At 46.7% G+C, this 18,461-nt stretch overlaps 1 protein-coding gene across 1 annotated transcript in view; it reads left to right on the top strand.

Moving 5' to 3' along the window:
* Nucleotides 1-18,461, top strand: part of LOC144720977 (voltage-gated delayed rectifier potassium channel KCNH8-like) — an 80,505-nt gene that overhangs the window by 49,424 nt on the left and 12,620 nt on the right. Inside the window, exons 7-10 of the mRNA XM_078598203.1 lie at nucleotides 4,890-5,087; nucleotides 6,834-7,033; nucleotides 10,220-10,469; nucleotides 18,087-18,301. Coding sequence (XP_078454329.1) covers nucleotides 4,890-5,087; nucleotides 6,834-7,033; nucleotides 10,220-10,469; nucleotides 18,087-18,301 — 863 coding nt within the window. The remainder of the gene's footprint in view (nucleotides 1-4,889; nucleotides 5,088-6,833; nucleotides 7,034-10,219; nucleotides 10,470-18,086; nucleotides 18,302-18,461) is intronic.

Raw genomic sequence — 18,461 nt, 5'->3', positions numbered from 1 at the left:
GGGCAGCTCCGACGTATCAAGCGTTTTAAATTGGGCCTTACTATCATTACCGGCCACCATCATCATCATCACCACCACCACGATCACAATCACCGACATAACAGACTGCTGGGGGAAGTGCTGTTAGCGAGCACCTATGAAGGAGAGCAGCGCACGCGAGGGAATGCGTGACCAACACCACACCCGATACGCCTTTGTCTCCCTCTCGGTGATGTTTACACATCGCACCAGGAACCCATTTGAAGCTGAGTTGACCTAGGGTGAGGCCCAGCACTGGTTCAGATATGCGTCAACGGTGTTGGCCATGAGCGGGAATCAAAACTGTGGTGCCCGGGGTTCGTAGCACAGCGCGCTCACCGCTACGCTACCGTTCTCCCACCACCGCAGCCACCATCCTCGCCATCCCCTTGACCACGCTCATCATCATTGCGGGTGCCACGAGACGTGATGTAAATTCTTCTCTCCCCTCTCCTGCGGGGGTTCCATGCGCTCAGGACACTCCGTCACAGGAGGAGAAGGCACCACCCCCATTGCAGTTTCCCCAATAATGAAACCGGGCACACCACTTCGGTTAATGAGAGTCAAGTCTAAATTTAGCGGTGGCCCGCGCGGAGGAGCGATTTTGGTACACGACGTGGCACGTGGACACATCCAATCCCGACTCTCCAGAACCCCGCGCATCGGAAGAGAAATAAATCAACAGTGTCCGTGCATTTCGTTCGAAAGATTTTTATTGATAAATAATTCTATATTGCCGTTCAAACACGCGCAGCGTCGGTGCCTGTCGTATTCGGCAAATTGGAGGTGCGAATGTTTTAGCCGTGTGGCGGAGCGGCGCTCTCTAGCTTGAGTGTTTAGGACAGAGTTTTTTTGTTTAGATCATGATTAACGTGCTTTAACTCATTTGTACGCAACGAGTCATTGGTCAGCGGTTGACCGATCATATAATCTAACTTCAACTGACCCTTTTGGCACATGGCAGTCAAGCGAATGAGATCCTGTCCGCTGGTGCCGTTTTAAAAATGCAATACAGTTCAGAGTGCGAAAGCATCGACATGCAACCGCATCTCAAGCACGTGAGCAGCACGTTAGTAGCGTGCTTGAGATGCATCGGCATACATTGTCTGCGGAAAATCACATTTGGGCGGAACGATGTATAGTTTTAATAGAAAAAGCAGCACAATTTCACGCAGTGCAAAGCTCATTGTTGCAATTGATTAATTTATAATAAAATTGTATTTTAAATTAAAACTAGAACTGTTTAGATTCCAGCTGAACCTAATATGTCATCTGCAGAAGAATACGTTTACGTGCCAATATTTTTACTTTTAATTTGCAAATTTTGAATGCAAATTAAAAGTAATCATTTAACTTCCGACATTGTTCAGTCAACTGCTGAATAAAAGTCTCCCCGCACGGGGTCACGTGTGCCTTATCAGGCATGCACAATATTGAACCATACTTCACCATGCTGGTCAGTGTGGGGTGGTCAAGGGCGGAGGGGGGTATGTAGGGGTGGGTGTCATGGCCTGATTGAGATATACATCTCGTTGATAATATTACCATTGGCCTAGAATCTAACTCAGCTCACTAGGCCTGTAGTGCGGTGCGCTGTTCACTTCACCACTGCTGCCTCCGAATGCTGATTATAAAACGTAAAGTTACGTGGGAATGTGTAACTATTCGCTGAACTCGACGAAGTCTCCTGCAATTTATTTAATGTGGAAAGTTGCAATGCAAATGGGTGAACCCCTGGGCTATATTGTTACATAAGATTGGCCAGAGCACTCAATGATTGCAGCGGAGTGAACAGTGAATTGCTCGTTGTTTCAAGCAACCAGGCATACGTGCCGAATGTTAACAGTCATGTTTGCTTTGTGAAGAATCGTTAAATAGGGCCAGTTGTTATTTCAGAAAGCCTAGAGCAACTTTCGAGAAAACAATAGCTTATTCAAGAACAGAATGGTTTTATCATTTAAATGTTAATTGGATTTCGTCCTCGGGAAGCACATGGAAGATGGCCGTTATGAAACAGGAGTGGATCTTTTAAAAAAAAAAACGACCAGAAACAAAAGGCTTGATCTGTTGAAAAACAAAAGAAAAAAACCCCATAAAATGGAATAAAAACGCTTCGAAGATTGATAGGGCAAGCTGACAGTACACACAATGCGCAGAATAAATAAAACGAATGGGCAACCGTCGTTAATGTTTGAGAGAGAGGGAGGGGGGAAAAAAGATGCGACCGATTGTGTTGGTTCCAGGCTGTAGCCTGCGGCCGTCAGCTGCCACAGAGCCGGTTTAATTACCGCTAATGTGATATTCTGCCCGGGGCCTTTCGCCCCTGTAGGCTCTCTCTCGCTCGACAGGTGACCCACCCAATCGCACGCATAACGAATTATCTTGTTTCCGTTTGCTATGCAATATTTACCTTTACAATTTGATGTTATCATTATTAGACACATATTTTGTTTTGCCATTGAGCAGTGCACATTAAAGAACAATCTCCCGTGCAGGTGTTGGAAGACACCGGTGTTAGAACGATGAACGTTGCTTGTGTACTTGTTGCGTCATTATACGTTGTGTTACCGAATTGTCAATTTTCTTTGAAGCTATATAACTGCATATGTGAAACCTGAATGTCATGTGCATTGGCATTACACAGCTCTTGTTGTTCCCCAAGACTTTGGCTAATTTACATCGAATGTATCGATTCATGCAACGTGTCACATAGGTTGTCGCGCAACTTTGTTAATCTACTGCTGGGCGAGGTCACCCCGCACCTGAAGGGTCGTGGGGGATAGTTCACCATGCCGGTCAGTGCGGGTTGGTGAAATAAAATCAAATGAACCCTGCCGGATGTTGGGAACGTCACATAGAGAGCAATGACCGGTATAAAGTAGTCATGGACACGTTTAAAGAACCCAGCGCGTGTTATATAAGCACTTTTAACGGCATACGCATGGATTGGTAGGACCAGCGTTTATTGTAAAAAAAAATTGGTAATTAAGCGTTTCCCAAATTCAATTCTTCTCCACTCACCATGGTGCATGTTTTTCCAAGAATAACAATTTCCATCTGTGTAAAGACAACATTAAGCCGTTATGTATGTATGCATGTTGAACTTCTCTCGCATCGCACGTAGCCAACCGTGCTAATCAGAGGTGCGTACGCCCGATGAATGTTAAAGTTTGTCATACAAAGACGCACACGGACACATACAAGATTTATAATTTAATTTGATTCTGTGGACATTTTTATCTCCCCATATGCATGGCTTTTCGCTGGCTTTGCCGGTTGCTCATTATATCTATACACATACTTATCTTTGCAAACAGTAACTCCTTTAAGAAGGAAGCGGCCCATCATCCCAATGCAGAATTATCCTAATGTATATTTAAAAAAAACGTTCTTGAAACTCAATGAAGCTTTCCTGGAGGATAAAAAACGGACAAATAAAAATGTACCATATAATTTACCTAATTAATTAACAGCGTCATTTGCGGTTGTCTTATTCGGCACACCTGTGTGAGGAAGCACTGACACGGATGGCGTGAGTGAGGAGCTGATTTAAACAAAAAAAATCTCCAGGGGTCTCACCTGTGGTGGCACGATCTCTCCCTCGCCTTTGCCAGGTTCCGTCATTAATCCGCGGCCCCTCTGGCGCCTCCCCAAGGCTGGGGACCTCAGCGTTGAGCTCTCCGTGCGGCCATGGGCCTGAGGTTCGGTCCAGTAAAGCCGCTTTAATCACAGCTGTCAAATTTCGCCACTTACAGTGGGACACTTACCAAGCATGGGATGTTCTTTTGTAAGAAGGGTGTTTATAATAAATAAATAAATAACGCCGGCACACATATATTCTCCACATAACCATGCCGAAGGGGAGGTATTTTTGGCTGTGTTGAAAATTGAGAAAGCTTTCTGTGAAAATCCTCATTTCAAGTTGAATATGGCGAAAAGTGTCACGCTCAATGTTGCCACCTCTTGATGTACAAAAACGGGAACATATAATGGAGGAATATATCACAGTACCGGGAGCGGGGAGAGCTGTGTGTAAGTGTGGTGTGTTGTTGACAAAAAAAAAACATTTACGTACGGAGAAGACTTACAGATTTCCCAAGGCAGCTAGCTACCTCAAAAAGAGGTTGATCCTGGGAAAACCAGGACAGTGGCAAACCTACCACCGAACCGGTCTCTAGAAATACCACAGCGGAGTCTGACCTTTGCACTCTCCTGACAAGCAACTCCTTACAGCTGCTTCCTCTCATCCCCCAACTCTTCCTCCCATGAGACACTGGAGAATCCAGACCCCAGTACCAGCCATCGTGGCTGACACCCACCCCCACAGACCCTTTCGCTGAGCGCTTGCTTGTCAGATGAGCTGTACATACCCGTGCACTTCTGTCGGTAGAGCAACTGTGTATGAGTGTGTCCCAGTAACCACTGTGCCATATAGGACCATAGCAGGAAAGCCAGCGCATATCATATCATTGATATTTTCAGGGTGCGGTGGCACACTCCTGTTTATCCAACGCTTTGCAGCCAAGGATTGGCAAATCACAGATTTGTGGAACTCCAAAGACTCCTGATCCCCTATGTATCCACGAGATGACAGCACAGCAAGGTGGGGTTTATGGACCCATTTGTACAGCCCTTTGATTTGCTTTTTTCATCTTGTGTGTGAGTTTCCTCCGGGTATGCCAGCTTTCTCCCCCATACAAAAAACACAATTTGGACAAGGAGTGCTCAGTTGGAAAGTAACTTTAATTCACCACCTAAAGAATTGTCCAAACATTTCCCCCAAAATTCATGACCATCATATTAAAAAAAAAAAATAACAGTCTGAACCTTCAATGCAAGTGCCCGTTGTGCCGTCTGTGTGTTGTCTACAGGATGGCTGCAGGAGCTGCAGAGGCGGCTGGAAGCTCCACACTACCCCAACATAACGCAGGGCATGCCTCCGATCCGCAGCGCCTACATCACCTCGCTCTACTTCACACTCAGCAGCATCACCAGCGTGGGCTTTGGAAACGTGTCGGCCAACACGGACGGCGAGAAGATCTTCTCCATCTGTGCCATGCTCATCGGAGGTGAGCGTGCATTCTCCGTGGCTCCTATCACACCCCCCCCCCGACCCAACGCGCCGCCCCTCCCCCCACTGGAATAATGCATTGTTCTTTAACTGAAAGTTTATCATAATCAGAAGTAACGTGAGCAAGTAATTGCAGGGCTGCACCTTTGCCTCTTACCTTACCCAAAGATAAAGATGCCCTGTATAGCCTTAGTAGACTTTTGGGGCAAATGCTGTTAGCAAGCATCTATGAAGGCCGGCACGGCACTCAAGGGGGTGGGTGACCAGCACCATGCCCGGCCACCTTTGTCTCCCTAGTGGCGACGTTTACACACTGCACTAGATACTAATTTGAGGCTGAGTCGATCTCGGGGAGGCCCAGGCCCAGTTCATATATTTGTCACCGACGTTGTCCGTGAGCGGAAATCGAACTCGTGTCGCCGGGTTCGTAGAGCAGCTGAGCACTAACCACTACACCACCGCTCCCCACTTAACCTCCACGAACATCATCATCAGCCATTGGACATCCAGCGTCTACCTAATCCGCCCCCATGTCTCACGATCACGCGATGTAACTATTTATTTTTCAGACGAGCTGGTTTCATCACTCCAAATCCTCGGTGGCTGTGCTCTCAGATGCGTTTCGATCCACAGTTCTTCGTGCGAGGCTAGGTGCACACACTAATGCACACGCACACACGCAAACATAAGTAGATTTCCCTATAGCCATACAGACTATCGAATCGTGCTGTTAGCAAGCACCTATTAAGGCCTGCAAGGTGCATGAAGGGACGCTGTGGCCAGCACCACTCCTGGCCGCCTTTGTCTCCCCATTGCTGATGCTTACACACTGCACTCGGCACTTATTTAGGATTGACTCAACCTCAGGGAAGGCTCAGCATTATATCAGATATTACTCTCTGCTGGTGTTGCCTGAGGCCAGGAATTTTAATCTTGATTTTAAGCTTTCGTGACTGTAGGAATCCATACTCTTTGGTTCTTTCGGTAAAGTCACGTGGGTACAAAATAAAATAAATCACAATTTTCACATTTTATTTCATACCAGGAATTCTAAGTTTGGTCCATGGATTTGTGGTGCAGTGTGATAACCGCAGCACTGTTTCTCATGCACACACAGACACACTTTCACACGCTCAAATACTATTTCTTTGGCAAACAAGCTCGCAAACACGAATTAAAGCCAAAATCTATACGGACTGCACAAGCATGACAGCTTGTTAAGAAGCAAGTATAAACATTGCACTAATTAAATTACTTTCGTGGGATGGAAGGTTAAGTTGATCGTTGCGGGTCTTAAACCCCAAAACCTTACCACCCCCCCCCACTCGACGTGCACTTAGACAGGGATGGATGTGTACATCTGCGTGGGCTTGGGCAGGACACGTCGCGAGAAGGGTTGATGGACGGTGGTCAAGAATAATAACGGGGTGGAAGCCAATGAATGGAACGTCGTCCCAGAGAACGTCGACCGGGGAGATGGAGTGATAAAATCGGTGTGCAAGTGCTGAGGGAATAGCTGCATCGCAGGGTCGTGAGAGGTGGCAGATTGACCATGGCTGACGATGCTGACGACGACGAGATGTAACGTCACGCAATCAAAATCAGCAGGAACGTTTTTCTCCGACCTCGTCCCCCAGTGCATTTTGTTTGTTTGTGAGCAAGGTGCCTTACCGATTGCAGTTGCTCCCCCTCTGCCTGGGACGGCTCCCTTAACCTCGCCCCCTGACCTCCGTGACCCCCGCAGCGCTGATGCACGCGGTCGTGTTCGGCAACGTGACGGCCATCATCCAGCGGATGTACTCGCGCCGCTCGCTCTACCTCACGCGCACCAGGGATCTCAAGGAGTTCATTCGCATCCACCGCCTGCCGCACCAGCTCAAGCAACGCATGCTCGAGTACTTCCAGACGACGTGGTCCGTCAACAACGGCATCGACACCAATGAGGTGACTGTGAGAGCAGAAATCACATTAAAGAGTGATTTTCTGCTCAAACTAGCGTCGCCGAGGCGGGCGCTTATTCTCCGCGGTTGACGGCGCCGAGACAACTTCGGCAGTGTCCTCTTCCGAATGCGAGGGGCGAGTCTCGCAACAGGACACCCACCGTTGAGCCGCCCGCACTGGGCATCTGTGAAAAGAAAGCTTCGTAGCTCATCGGATTCCTCTAGTCGAAGTAAAGATTCTTGTACTGATTTTGATTTGACCTCCCCCCACGAAGCGAGGACGTATGTTATTGACTCCGCTGGGACGATTGACCGATTTAAGTGCCAAACAGGTTTTGAGCTCGCAACCTTTCCGATTTTCGAGCCGCCCACTCTCCCGTCGAGGCACGCGGGGGGAATTGCTCGTGTTGTTTTGTGTGTTTCACGCACACGACTCTACAAAAATACACGTTAGGGGTTTAGAAAAGTGAAAGTCGAGAGTTTTCAATAAGTGCGGAGGTGGAACACATGGATCAGAAACATGGTCTTTACGTAATTACCCAGGAGAGCCACACTAAATTGTAGGTCTGTTTCAGGAGAGTCCTGCATTGGGTTTTCTATTTTAAGATGTTTTTCAGCCAACTAGTGAGTGTTATGGTTGATGGTTGTCATAGAAGTGCGGAGAGGTGCACTCTTGAAATTACACTGAAGCAGGCAGAGGAACACGTGCATTAGAGAACGTACGTAAGGTACAGAGACGTCGCATTGACTTTCAGGAAAAAATGAGTGGGCTTCGATAGAACACATCACTGGGAAGGTACGATATGAGATGGCTGAGACTGGAGATGTAATAATGCCAGCTTAAGGATATTCCTGAGAGTAGCACCACTGAAGAGATGGAGTTATGGGATTTATATTCTTAGGTTTTTTCGGAAGTCATCTCACTTGATACAGCTATCGTGCTGTGATGGTTCCACCTGAAGGCGGAAGCTTGTGTTGCCTCCGAAACGTCGTGATTTTTTATTTTTTATTTTACTTTTATTAATTAATTTTTGTTTACCTACGTGACTTTACCGTGAAAACCTAAGAATATGAATCCTTGCAGTCACGGAAGCTTCAAATCTAGAGTTATGGGATTTGTTTAAAGAATAATAATTTAGAATGTTTGGTACGAGGCCATTCTCATAGCGCCGGGCGATCACGAAGGGGCTGTTTCGCAGATGGATAGAGTCTGCCAGTAAGCAACGATGTTGCTCTGTGCAATCCCAATTGAGTAATTTGCAGGTAATTTGTCAAAATTGGCAAACTTGGACCATGACGCTGGTAAACAATAGTCTGCTCTTTTCGAATGACATCAGGAGATGTCTAACGCTCACTGTGAAGCAGGTGCTCTGTATTTGTCATGGTAGCGAGATGTTAACTACCTCGCCTGGTAAACAGGAGGTCGTGGGTTCGATCCCGACCCTGACGCCTGTATATTTGGAGTTTGTATGTCTCTCTCCCCATGGTCGTCTGGATTTTTCTCCGGGTGCTCCGGTTTTCCCCTCCACATTTAGAAATATGCTTTTAGAGTATTTGGCTGCTATACATTTCCACGTGATAAGCCACTTCGTTGAGCTATCATTTGTGGCCAGGTCGCTTCTGATTAAAGAGATGTATAGCTCAGTGGGCCTTACCTGGCAAAATAGCGGTAAAAACCAAGGCAGCGTGCCAGATTCAAACCACAAACATCTTCAACAAACGACAAACGCGCTACCACCTCCAAAGAGATGAATTGTGACATTGTAAGACCAGAAGAGACGACAATGATGGGGGGAGGCCTTCATTTGGCAGTGGATATAACCATGACTGGCGATGATTAAATATGACTGCATCTATATACACCGTATAGATAGGGGCAAAAAAATCATGCACATCTAGGACATTTGAAAAATTATTTGAGGATATTTTTAGAGTAGGGGAAGAGGTTAGAATATTGCAGGTTAGAGGTGGGGTCGAGACGACATTACGGTCGGTGTGCTCTTGAAGCCACTTCACAGACTAGGGGGCATAGGCAGAGTGTGTGACGGCTCCGATCTGTTAGCGCAGCCCAGTGACAGCGCTGGCAGCAGAATATATCGTTATTACTCTCACATGCCTAGAGAGCTCTTGATGGTCGCACAAGGGCTCTTAGGCTACCCGCGTGTAATTGCATGGTTTAAAGGTAAAGGCATAGGTTACGGTGGTCATTCTATTTTTATTGGTGTAATATTTGTGCTATCGACAAAGACCAGGGGGGCAGTCGACACCGTCACTGAGGACTCAAGTGGGCAACAGTGAATTTAATTCGTTCCGTGGTTGGTGCATTGATCCAACAGATTCAAACAGGGTACTGTGGAATGCAGACCTTTGGTGGCAAGTGTTGGCATCCCACTGGGCTGTGAGATGATCAGGAGATAGGGGTATGGCAAATAGGTTTGAGACTCATATCTGTTGAACTTGGAATGTTACCCCCTCAATTGCATGGGTTTTCTCCAGTTACTGCAGCTTTCGTCCAAGCGCAGGAAATTGGTAAAAGTACCAGTGTCATTTTACGTTCTCAAGTGGAGCAAATCAGCGACCTTAGATAGATCACCAATGGCTGTGAAGAAAACCCTATCAATGTAGATTAGTTTTTATCCTTAACTCTGCCAAATTCCAGCTCTGATAATGTTTTAAAATAGTGGTTTGACTGCCATGTGACGAACTTCTTGAAAGCAAGGCAAATGGGGCATATTTACCACACCTAGTGTGGAAAAATACAAGAGGTCACTTGAAAGGTTCTCTGAAATAGTCATATCTCCTTCCATGGGGCATTCTCCAACACACAGGTCTAAGCATTGCTCTGAGAGAGTTCCGAATAGATTGTCCTTCATCCCTTGACATGGTGCCAGGAGCTCGCTTGGAATAAAACCGTGGAAACAAATACAAATATATCTTTAAAAAAAACTAATTAGTTTAACGTCTTGGTTCTTTCGTTAAAGTCACGTAGAAGGAAAATAATAAAATAATAAAAATAAAACATAATACAATTATTCTCACGACGTTTCGGCCACAACGCAAGCAGCCGTCTTCAGGTGGAGAACAGGTCTGTCGAGTAGACAGAGTCTGAATGGCACGCCCCAGGCTTGGAGCGACTATTTATGCTGGGATGGAGGGGCGAAGAGCGAGCTGTCACGTGTGACGTCCGCAGCTCCTCAAGGACTTCCCGGACGAGCTGCGCGCCGACGTGACGATGCACCTCAACAAGGAGATGCTGCAGCTGCCGCTGTTCGAGTCGGCGAGCCGCGGGTGCCTGCGCTCGCTCTCGCTCAACGTGAAGACGACGTTCTGCGCGCCGGGCGAGTACCTCATCCGGCAGGGCGACGCGCTGCAGGCCTTCTTCTTCATTCTCTCGGGCTCCATGGAGGCGCTCAAGGACGGCACGGTGCTCGCCATCCTGGGTGAGGCTCGGCGCGACGTCGGGAGAAGTTGCTGCCGCGGCGGCCGTGGCTCGGATACCGCTTTCCCGCTGCCGCATCCGGGACGTTCCAGCGTTGTGCGGCCCCTCACAGCACGGGTGTTTTTTCCCCACCGGCTATTTGCCGTGCCGTGCCAGAGCAAAATCGTGATACGCTGGCCTCGCGAGACATCTGAATTTGGCCCGGGGTGACCAAACAGGGCCAGTGGCGGAGCTAATAATGGTGCTCTTCGCACGTGACCATCAGCACACTGTGTGTAATCTCGATGCGTCTCGACTCGTTCATTGTGTGTTACGCCTACGACACGACTCAGTTTCTGCTGTGGATAAACAACCGGCCGCTTCTTGAGCAGCGCCGATCTGGCTCGGCACGGACCCTTGACGCTGCTCGGCTGTACTGTGGGAAAGTCACGAGGTGGTCGGGTTGGTTTGGCGGGTCAGAGCATTGAGCCACCACTGCTGGAATGCTGCGTTTGGATCAGTGATGTTGTAGCACGTACGGCTCCACTGTCAATCCACTGCTGCATGAGCGATGCCCCACACCTGAGCGGGGTTGTGAGCAGCTATTTGACGATGCTTCACGACATTGGTCAATGCAGATTGCTGATGAGGAAGGGAGCATAGATGTGGGAGCATATAAGTACAGGACAACAGTGTAAGTTGCAAGCAGAGCCCTATTTTATCCAGCACGTAGCCCCTACCCACCGTAGCTCAACACTACTTATCTTCTGAGATCTGATGAGATCAAGTGAATCCTTGGTCCATTTGATCACAGTTTGAATCTTAGCTCTTAACTGATTATGAATGCAGGTCATCTGTCTGTATCTAAGTTGGAACAATTCCCCAACCGCTCCCCTTCTACATAGGGGGCTGGCGCCCAAGTGAACACCCCGCCCAAACGAGCAAGCGTGCACCCTGTGCGTCGCTCAGTAGCCCGTGGTTGAAAGGGGGCCCTCTACTGGAAGATACTAACAGAGGTGGCTTCTCATGAACTGCTCTGCCCAAGAGTAGGTCCCACGGCGGCTCAGCCTTCCGCCATTCCATCCGACGACGCTCTCCCAGTGGCGAAGCGTGGTGGCCATTGACCCTGGTGCAAGGGAATGAAAAGAGACCAGATGTACAAATCCTTCAATTTCGCCCAGAATTTGGCCCATAAGGACCCGATGCAATTGCACCGCTTGCACACTTGATCGCAATGTCACTGTGCACCCCCCCCCCCCCCCTCTTAATCTCGCAAATCCACATTGTTTTTTTTTTTGCGCCAAAACCAGGCAAGTATTTTTTAGGTGACTTCTCCTTGCCTCCCTGAAGAGTATTTTTTTTTTTAGGCGACACCATCACGGGATACAGTTTAGCACAGGGATATGGGGGTGGATGGGGGGGGGTGGACAGGGGGTGAGGTTGGCGAGCAGTTGTGAGGCAGCTTGGCCAGGCCTCAGATCCAAGGAAACCTTACGAGGGGGCATCATCTGGCATTTAGCACCAGGCCTGCAAAAACCTTTTGGTGGCACGGCATTCTACGCACCGTATTCTGCAGATTATGTCGCACCTTCCCCGAATTATGCTTATGTTAAATCTAACGTTTTTTGGGTGCGTCTTACTTTCCGGAGCATCTTATGAGCCAGACAATAGAGGTAATTCCCAGGACGTTATAGACTCTATAATTGTTGCATTTGACCGCTGCTGTAACCTTACTCCTTACACGGTTACAGGGCCCTAACCATCAGCTGCTGAGAGAGAGGGAGAGACAGCCCGAGGGACTCCATTTGCCTGAATTCATTGCAGTTTAAGCACCTAAATGGAGTTTGCTACGATGTTTGCCCAAATGATAACATCAATGTAAAAGCTTTAGACGCACCAGTAATCTTGTTAAACGTAATTCAATTTCGCTCTTTGGCGTTCCTTTACTGGAATCAGATGGAAAAAATTCTTCCAGATTTTTTTTCCATTTTAATGTTCCACGATCTTCATTTGGTGGCACATCAGATATAGCAACAATATGGTGATGGCCTCTATAATAATAGCAATACAATATGCAATGATATTTTGGTATTATCGGTGGGCTCTTTAAAGATAGCTTTTTGGAAAAATGTTTAACTCCCGAGTCCCTGCCGCGGAGTCAAGGTTGTCACACTGCCGGTTCGTTCTCCTGGAGTGGCAGTTGAAACATTGCGGACGTTCCTTCAATCCTGCCCACCTCTGTCCACCCAGCAATATGTAATTGGTGTGCACCACAGTTAAATGGCAAGTAGCGTGTTGGGGCAGGGATGGGAAATGTGGGTACCCACACCAATTGCAAAATGTCTGGCGCAGTGCGGAAGAATATTCTTAGTTCTTTCGGTAAAGTCGCGTAAATAGAAAAAAAGAAAGAAAAAAAATCATTTATTAAAAAAATATATATAATAAATTGAAAATAATAAAATGCGGGAGAATAGGGCAAGATACTTTCTAGAGGGGCTCTCTAGTGGAGGGCCCTTTTGTCAGCGGTGGCATGAACACGTAATTACAGGGCTGCACCTTTATTTTAATACCGCCTCATAATAAAAAAAATGCAGTTTCCAATTAACTTTGCTTTGTCCAATTAACAAGATAACAGTGGCATGTGGCTGGCTGGTTCAAGAGTCAGAACACCAAACGGCCACCATTGAGATCCTGGGTTCAAATCAGGGCAGCCACCAGTGTCTTCGCCAAAATAAAACATCACTTTCAACGATTCTTCTTTTGTAGCTTAATTTGACTTAGTCCAGCTCCGATGTGATAAACACTCTTTGAGGGGCATGTAAAAGGTATGCGCCGAGTATGTGTGAAGTATGTGTGAAGAAACCCTGTGAAGTGACTTCAGGGGAAATTTCCCAACGTCAACTTCCGGGGGCCGTCATGTGCCGCAGGGTTGATGCACTGGGAGCTGCGAGGGCTCCCAAGGCAAAAATGTTGTCGCTTCATCGCATGACGCTGACGGCACAATTAGTACACATACGCTTAGTTTTTTCGGTAAAGTTGCGTAGGTAAAAAATGTAATTAAAATTAATAAAAAATAAAATAATCAAAATCACGACCGTCACAGCCAGATTTGCTGTACAGCAAACTCTGGCTGTGACGGTCCCACCTGATGACGGAGACTTGTGTTGCCTCCGAAACGTCGTGATTTGTATTATTTTATTTTTTATTAATTTTAATTTCATGTTTTACCTACGTGACTTTACCGAAAAAACTAAGAGTATGAATCCTTGCAGTCACGAAAGCTTCAAATCTAGAATTAGACGCAGCCTTGCAATGCCCTTGCTCATACTACTGTTGGCGGAAGAGCGGCCAATACAGGGAGCTCTTAAGAGACCCCTGTAGAAGGTATTTTTGGCCTACTCTTCCACATTGTCGAGATTTCTCGGAAGATAAATTGGAATTTAACTGGAGGGAACAAAATAATATACATATATATTTGTTATTTAGATCACCACACTTACTCAATAAGCCCACGGCATGATGTTGTACACTCCTCGTATTGGGCACGTGTAAGTGCTCGAGTCAGAGGTGGTGGGAGGTGCTGCAGACCGCCAGTCCTCTGCAAAGAGGACGGCAACTCGACGGCGACGGGTTTGCTTGAGTCACCCGGACGAAGCACGTGGAGTTGTGAAATGTCGGCGCAACACGTCAGACGCTCACGTTCACTGCTCGTTGACAAATCGTTTCCCCATCTGGGCCCTCTTGGCGAGGTGTTAACCGGCTTGGATGGCGGTGCTTCTGGACAGCATCGAGTATGTGCGTGGGTTGTGCGTGTGTTCTCACACACACAGACGAGTCAACAACTTGACTCATTCTCTCTGCAGCAAAACCATACCGTAGAGGAATGACCAGCTGTAATATGGTTTTTGGTAAAATTATTTTAGAAACCCTTCACATTTCCAATTTAGCCATCAAAACAAAGAGCTAATCTGATTTGTCAGTGAGAATGTTAGTGCACTGTGTGACTACTGGCTGGTGTTCTGAAATAAAAAAAAAACAACAGCAGTGAAAGCAAATAAACACATAAACGTGTTGTGGTACAAGCTCGCGAATGGCCGTCAGCTATAATGGGCTTGAGAGTGATTTCTGACGGTGAAAACACTCCTCAAAGGAATGTTTTATTTAAAGCCAGGCTAGCGGCAACCTAGACCACTGGCGTCTTTTTTTAAAGAAGAGAAGTTCTGAAATCATAGATCACGACGACAAAATAATGAGATCTAGATGAAAAAAAATAATAACGTAAAGATATTTCAAATACAAAAAGAAATATGATGAATAATTCAAGGTAAAGAATTATTTTGAAGGTGAAAATATAATTTTTGACGTAGATAGCGCAACTCATTAAACAATAACACTGCTTTTAAAATATATATATATAAATAAGGCAGTGCTGTTTACGAATGTGTTATTTGGTGTTTGTGCACCACTGCCAAAGCCACAGTATCACCAATGAATACATTTTGTTTCACAAAAAATACTAAAGAATAAAGCGTCCGCGTGAAAGATGATTCCCTTGATGAAAACATTGATCAGTACTAATGTGCAGCCCTTTGTCAAGACACTGCTGGATGAGGGTTCTCCGCACCACCACGTGGAGTCGTGAAGGGTTGTTGACCATACTTCACGACATTGATCAATGTAGGTTGGTGATAGTCGGAGAGGGCGTGGGGTGGGCAGCGGGAGGAACCCAGAATTTGTTCAGAAATCACTCGCCCTAACCCTAACCCTAACCGCCGCGGCCGGGATTCACACATGGCCCAATGAGTTCATGGCACGGTGCGCTAACCACTGCGCCACCACTCACCCGCATTTGACAATCGCAACTGACACACGCCGCGTGCTGAGAGCTCGTGAGATGCGCCGTATGTCCGTGGTAACATTTTGGTGAACATAATGGCAATTCACAAGTGTCTAGGGGCACCCCGCTTCCGCCCAAAGGCAGCAGGAATAGAGGAGAATGGTATGGTCTCATTTGTTATTGCCCTGCCTGGACCGCGAGGTTATTAAAGCGTCGTTTTCATTATTTAAGGGGGCGCTAGCCCCTGTTCCTCGCTTTTTCACAATTAAAAGCTTCAACAAGAGCGAGCGGTAATGCTCCGACTTAAAATGTGCGAGCTGTCGTTGATGAATATTACATTTTGCTTTTTAAATGTCAGGGCTGTGTAAGCACAAAATGTACGAAATTAATTATAGCGATACCGTTTGATTAATAGCTCTCTGAAAATCCTAATAGTTTGCGGAGTAGCACGGCTGGCTATATATGGTGCGCAAGAAGTTCAACATTACATACTGGAGCCTTGGTATTCAAAGATTTCATATGAAAAGGTGTATGAATGAATATTAATGAGCATAAACTATGCATTATAACCAATTGTCAAGAAAACAGCACAAGTTGTTTGACTGGCTTGGCCCTGCTGCCGAGGAGTCGCTGAAGGTTGAAATTGCTCCAGAGTTTGGCGGCTTAAACAAATATTGCTTGAATACATTGGTCCGGAAGGCCAATAGATGGAGGAATATCATTCGTGTTTTTATTTTATGTGGGGAAATAGACTTCCCGTGTGTTCATTCAATATGCATGATTCAATGCATGTGTCACGAGCGAAGGCATCTTTTTTTTTAAAATTAATCAATGCCACTGGTACATGTCTACGACGCAACTATCCTCTCAAAACGGTCTTGAGACTGAGTCCTTTATGCGTAAAATAAAGTCTATTATATGTCAGGGAGTTAACGATGCATCAAATCATTTATTCATTCAAAAATATCAATACATTCTGTATTTACGTGGCATTGAATAATTCATGTGAAAATTTCTTTTTTAGCAGTTGTATGTAGAGGTTCATGAGATTCCTTGCAGCCACTAGAGGTAATACAATCAAAACAATACGATTTAATCTGTATTTACATAGCGTCTAAATGTGGCCGGAACACAAGGTGCTGTATGGAACAATGGGCATTCAGCGGAAAGGGAGCCTATTTATTTATTTCACCTTCATGGAATCAAATCGTGATGCCCATCTCTCTCACATCGTCACAATTCATTAAAATGCAAAAGGTTGTGAAATGCTGGATGTTTAATTTCTACGGCTATTATAATCATTAAAATCATCCATTCATTCACACATGCATTTTTTGTTTTACTAAATCAGCCCAGAATGCACCCGATTTCATTGGTAAAGCAGAGTTGAGCCTGGATAGTGCTTGGATGGGTGACCACCACCACTCATACAACAAGTGCTGCAGGCTGGTAGAGGGTTACATTGACAGCAGAGGGCAGCATAATAAAATAAAAAATGTGTACTATACTATGCTACAACGTCTATGCTTTCAGCGGTTACCAACACCACCCTGATCAGTATGGACAAGATTGGTCAAATAGCTTCTGCAACCCACACGGGTGTGGGGACGCTCTCATTCAGCAGTGGATGGGCAGTAGGATCGTACGTGTACACGTGTGCACGCGTACACATCGTGTGTGTGTGTGTGTGTTCTCCATTGCGCCGTCTCTCCCTGCAAGGAACAACAACTTGCATTGATGTTGCGTCTATAATGGAACAGACATCTCACCGTGCGCAGTTATTAGCCTAGGGGGGAACCCCTAATGGCAGCTGCCCCTGTGTGGCACAAGATGAACACAGAACCGTCCTACCAGTGGGAATTCGCCTGCCAGTGTGGAGCAACGTTACTTTTCCTTTTTTCCATTTAAAGTGCAGCATGTTCTACTATAACGCGTTTTCACGACGCGAACTGGATACAACACGATTGAGTGAACATAACTAAGGCGGGATGCTGCTGGATGCTTCTAGACGCTACCCACGCGCCTCAATCTCTGGTCAGCCTGCGTACGCATCTCACGCGTTATCGTGGACAGCGCGTTGCCCCATGTCATATATTATTTCTTATTAAGCGATATATTACACTGGTCAACACACTTTTTCTGGCATAAGGTATTCCAACGGTTTTAAGGTAATTTTGGGGTGCTGATTCCAAATCTGGCATCAGTTTTTGTCTATCACATCAGGTTTTTGAGATATCAAATATTGCATTTTCAATAAAAACTGCAGAAGAAAAATATTAAATAAATGTGGATATCTACATAAAATGATGTTATAAACACACTATCCTAAAAATACAGCACCATATTTTAACACTAAAGCAGTCACTGACTCGCAACAACTTGCAATCATAAGTGACAGAGTTAATTTCGGGTAAAATCAATGAAAATGGGGTATGCGATAGCATAAAAATAATGTGATAGAGCAAATCTGAGATCAGATTTGGAATCAGCACCCCGAAATTAGTCTAAAACAGCTGCAAAAGTCCAGGCCAGAAAAAAGTTTTTTTTTGTTGACCAGTGTTATTCCCCCCCCCCCCGCATCACGCGGTGTACTTCAGGAACGCACCTACTACCGCGTTACAGGAGAACGGGTTGTACGCGATGTGCGAATAATGTTTCAACTTTGGCGACTGTCGCCCTTTGGTGACTCCAGGGCCCGCGTGCCCCCCCACCCCTCTCCTTGGCGTAGCGTCGCGGGGTCGTTAACGCCCGCTGCGGCTGCGGCTGCGGCGGCGGCGTGTTCCGCGGTTGGTGCGCCCGCAGGGAAGGGCGACCTCATCGGCTGCGATCTCCCTTCCCCGGCGTGCGTGATCAAGAGCAACGCGGACGTGAAGGCGCTCACCTACTGCGACCTGCAGTGCATCAACCTGCGCGGCCTGGACGAGGTGCTGCAGCTCTACCCGGAGTACGCGAGCCGTTTCCACGGAGACATCGCGCACGAGCTCACGTACAACATGCGGGAGGGATCCAGCACCCAGGTGGCTCGCGCAAGCAACGTCCCGTCCGTCCCTCCGTCTCGCCCTTTCTGTCTCTGTGCGTCACCGATTGTCTCTCCTCCGTCTCCTCTGCGTTTGTCTCTCTGCGCAGCTTTGTTTTTGCCGCTGTCTCGCGTTTGTTCCTTCCGCGTATCCGCTTGTC

Source organism: Lampetra planeri, chromosome 10 (genome assembly GCF_965212315.1).
Source record: "Lampetra planeri chromosome 10, kcLamPlan1.2.h2, whole genome shotgun sequence".
Lineage (NCBI taxonomy): Eukaryota > Metazoa > Chordata > Hyperoartia > Petromyzontiformes > Petromyzontidae > Lampetra > Lampetra planeri.
This window is presented reverse-complemented; position numbering and strand designations above follow the sequence as displayed.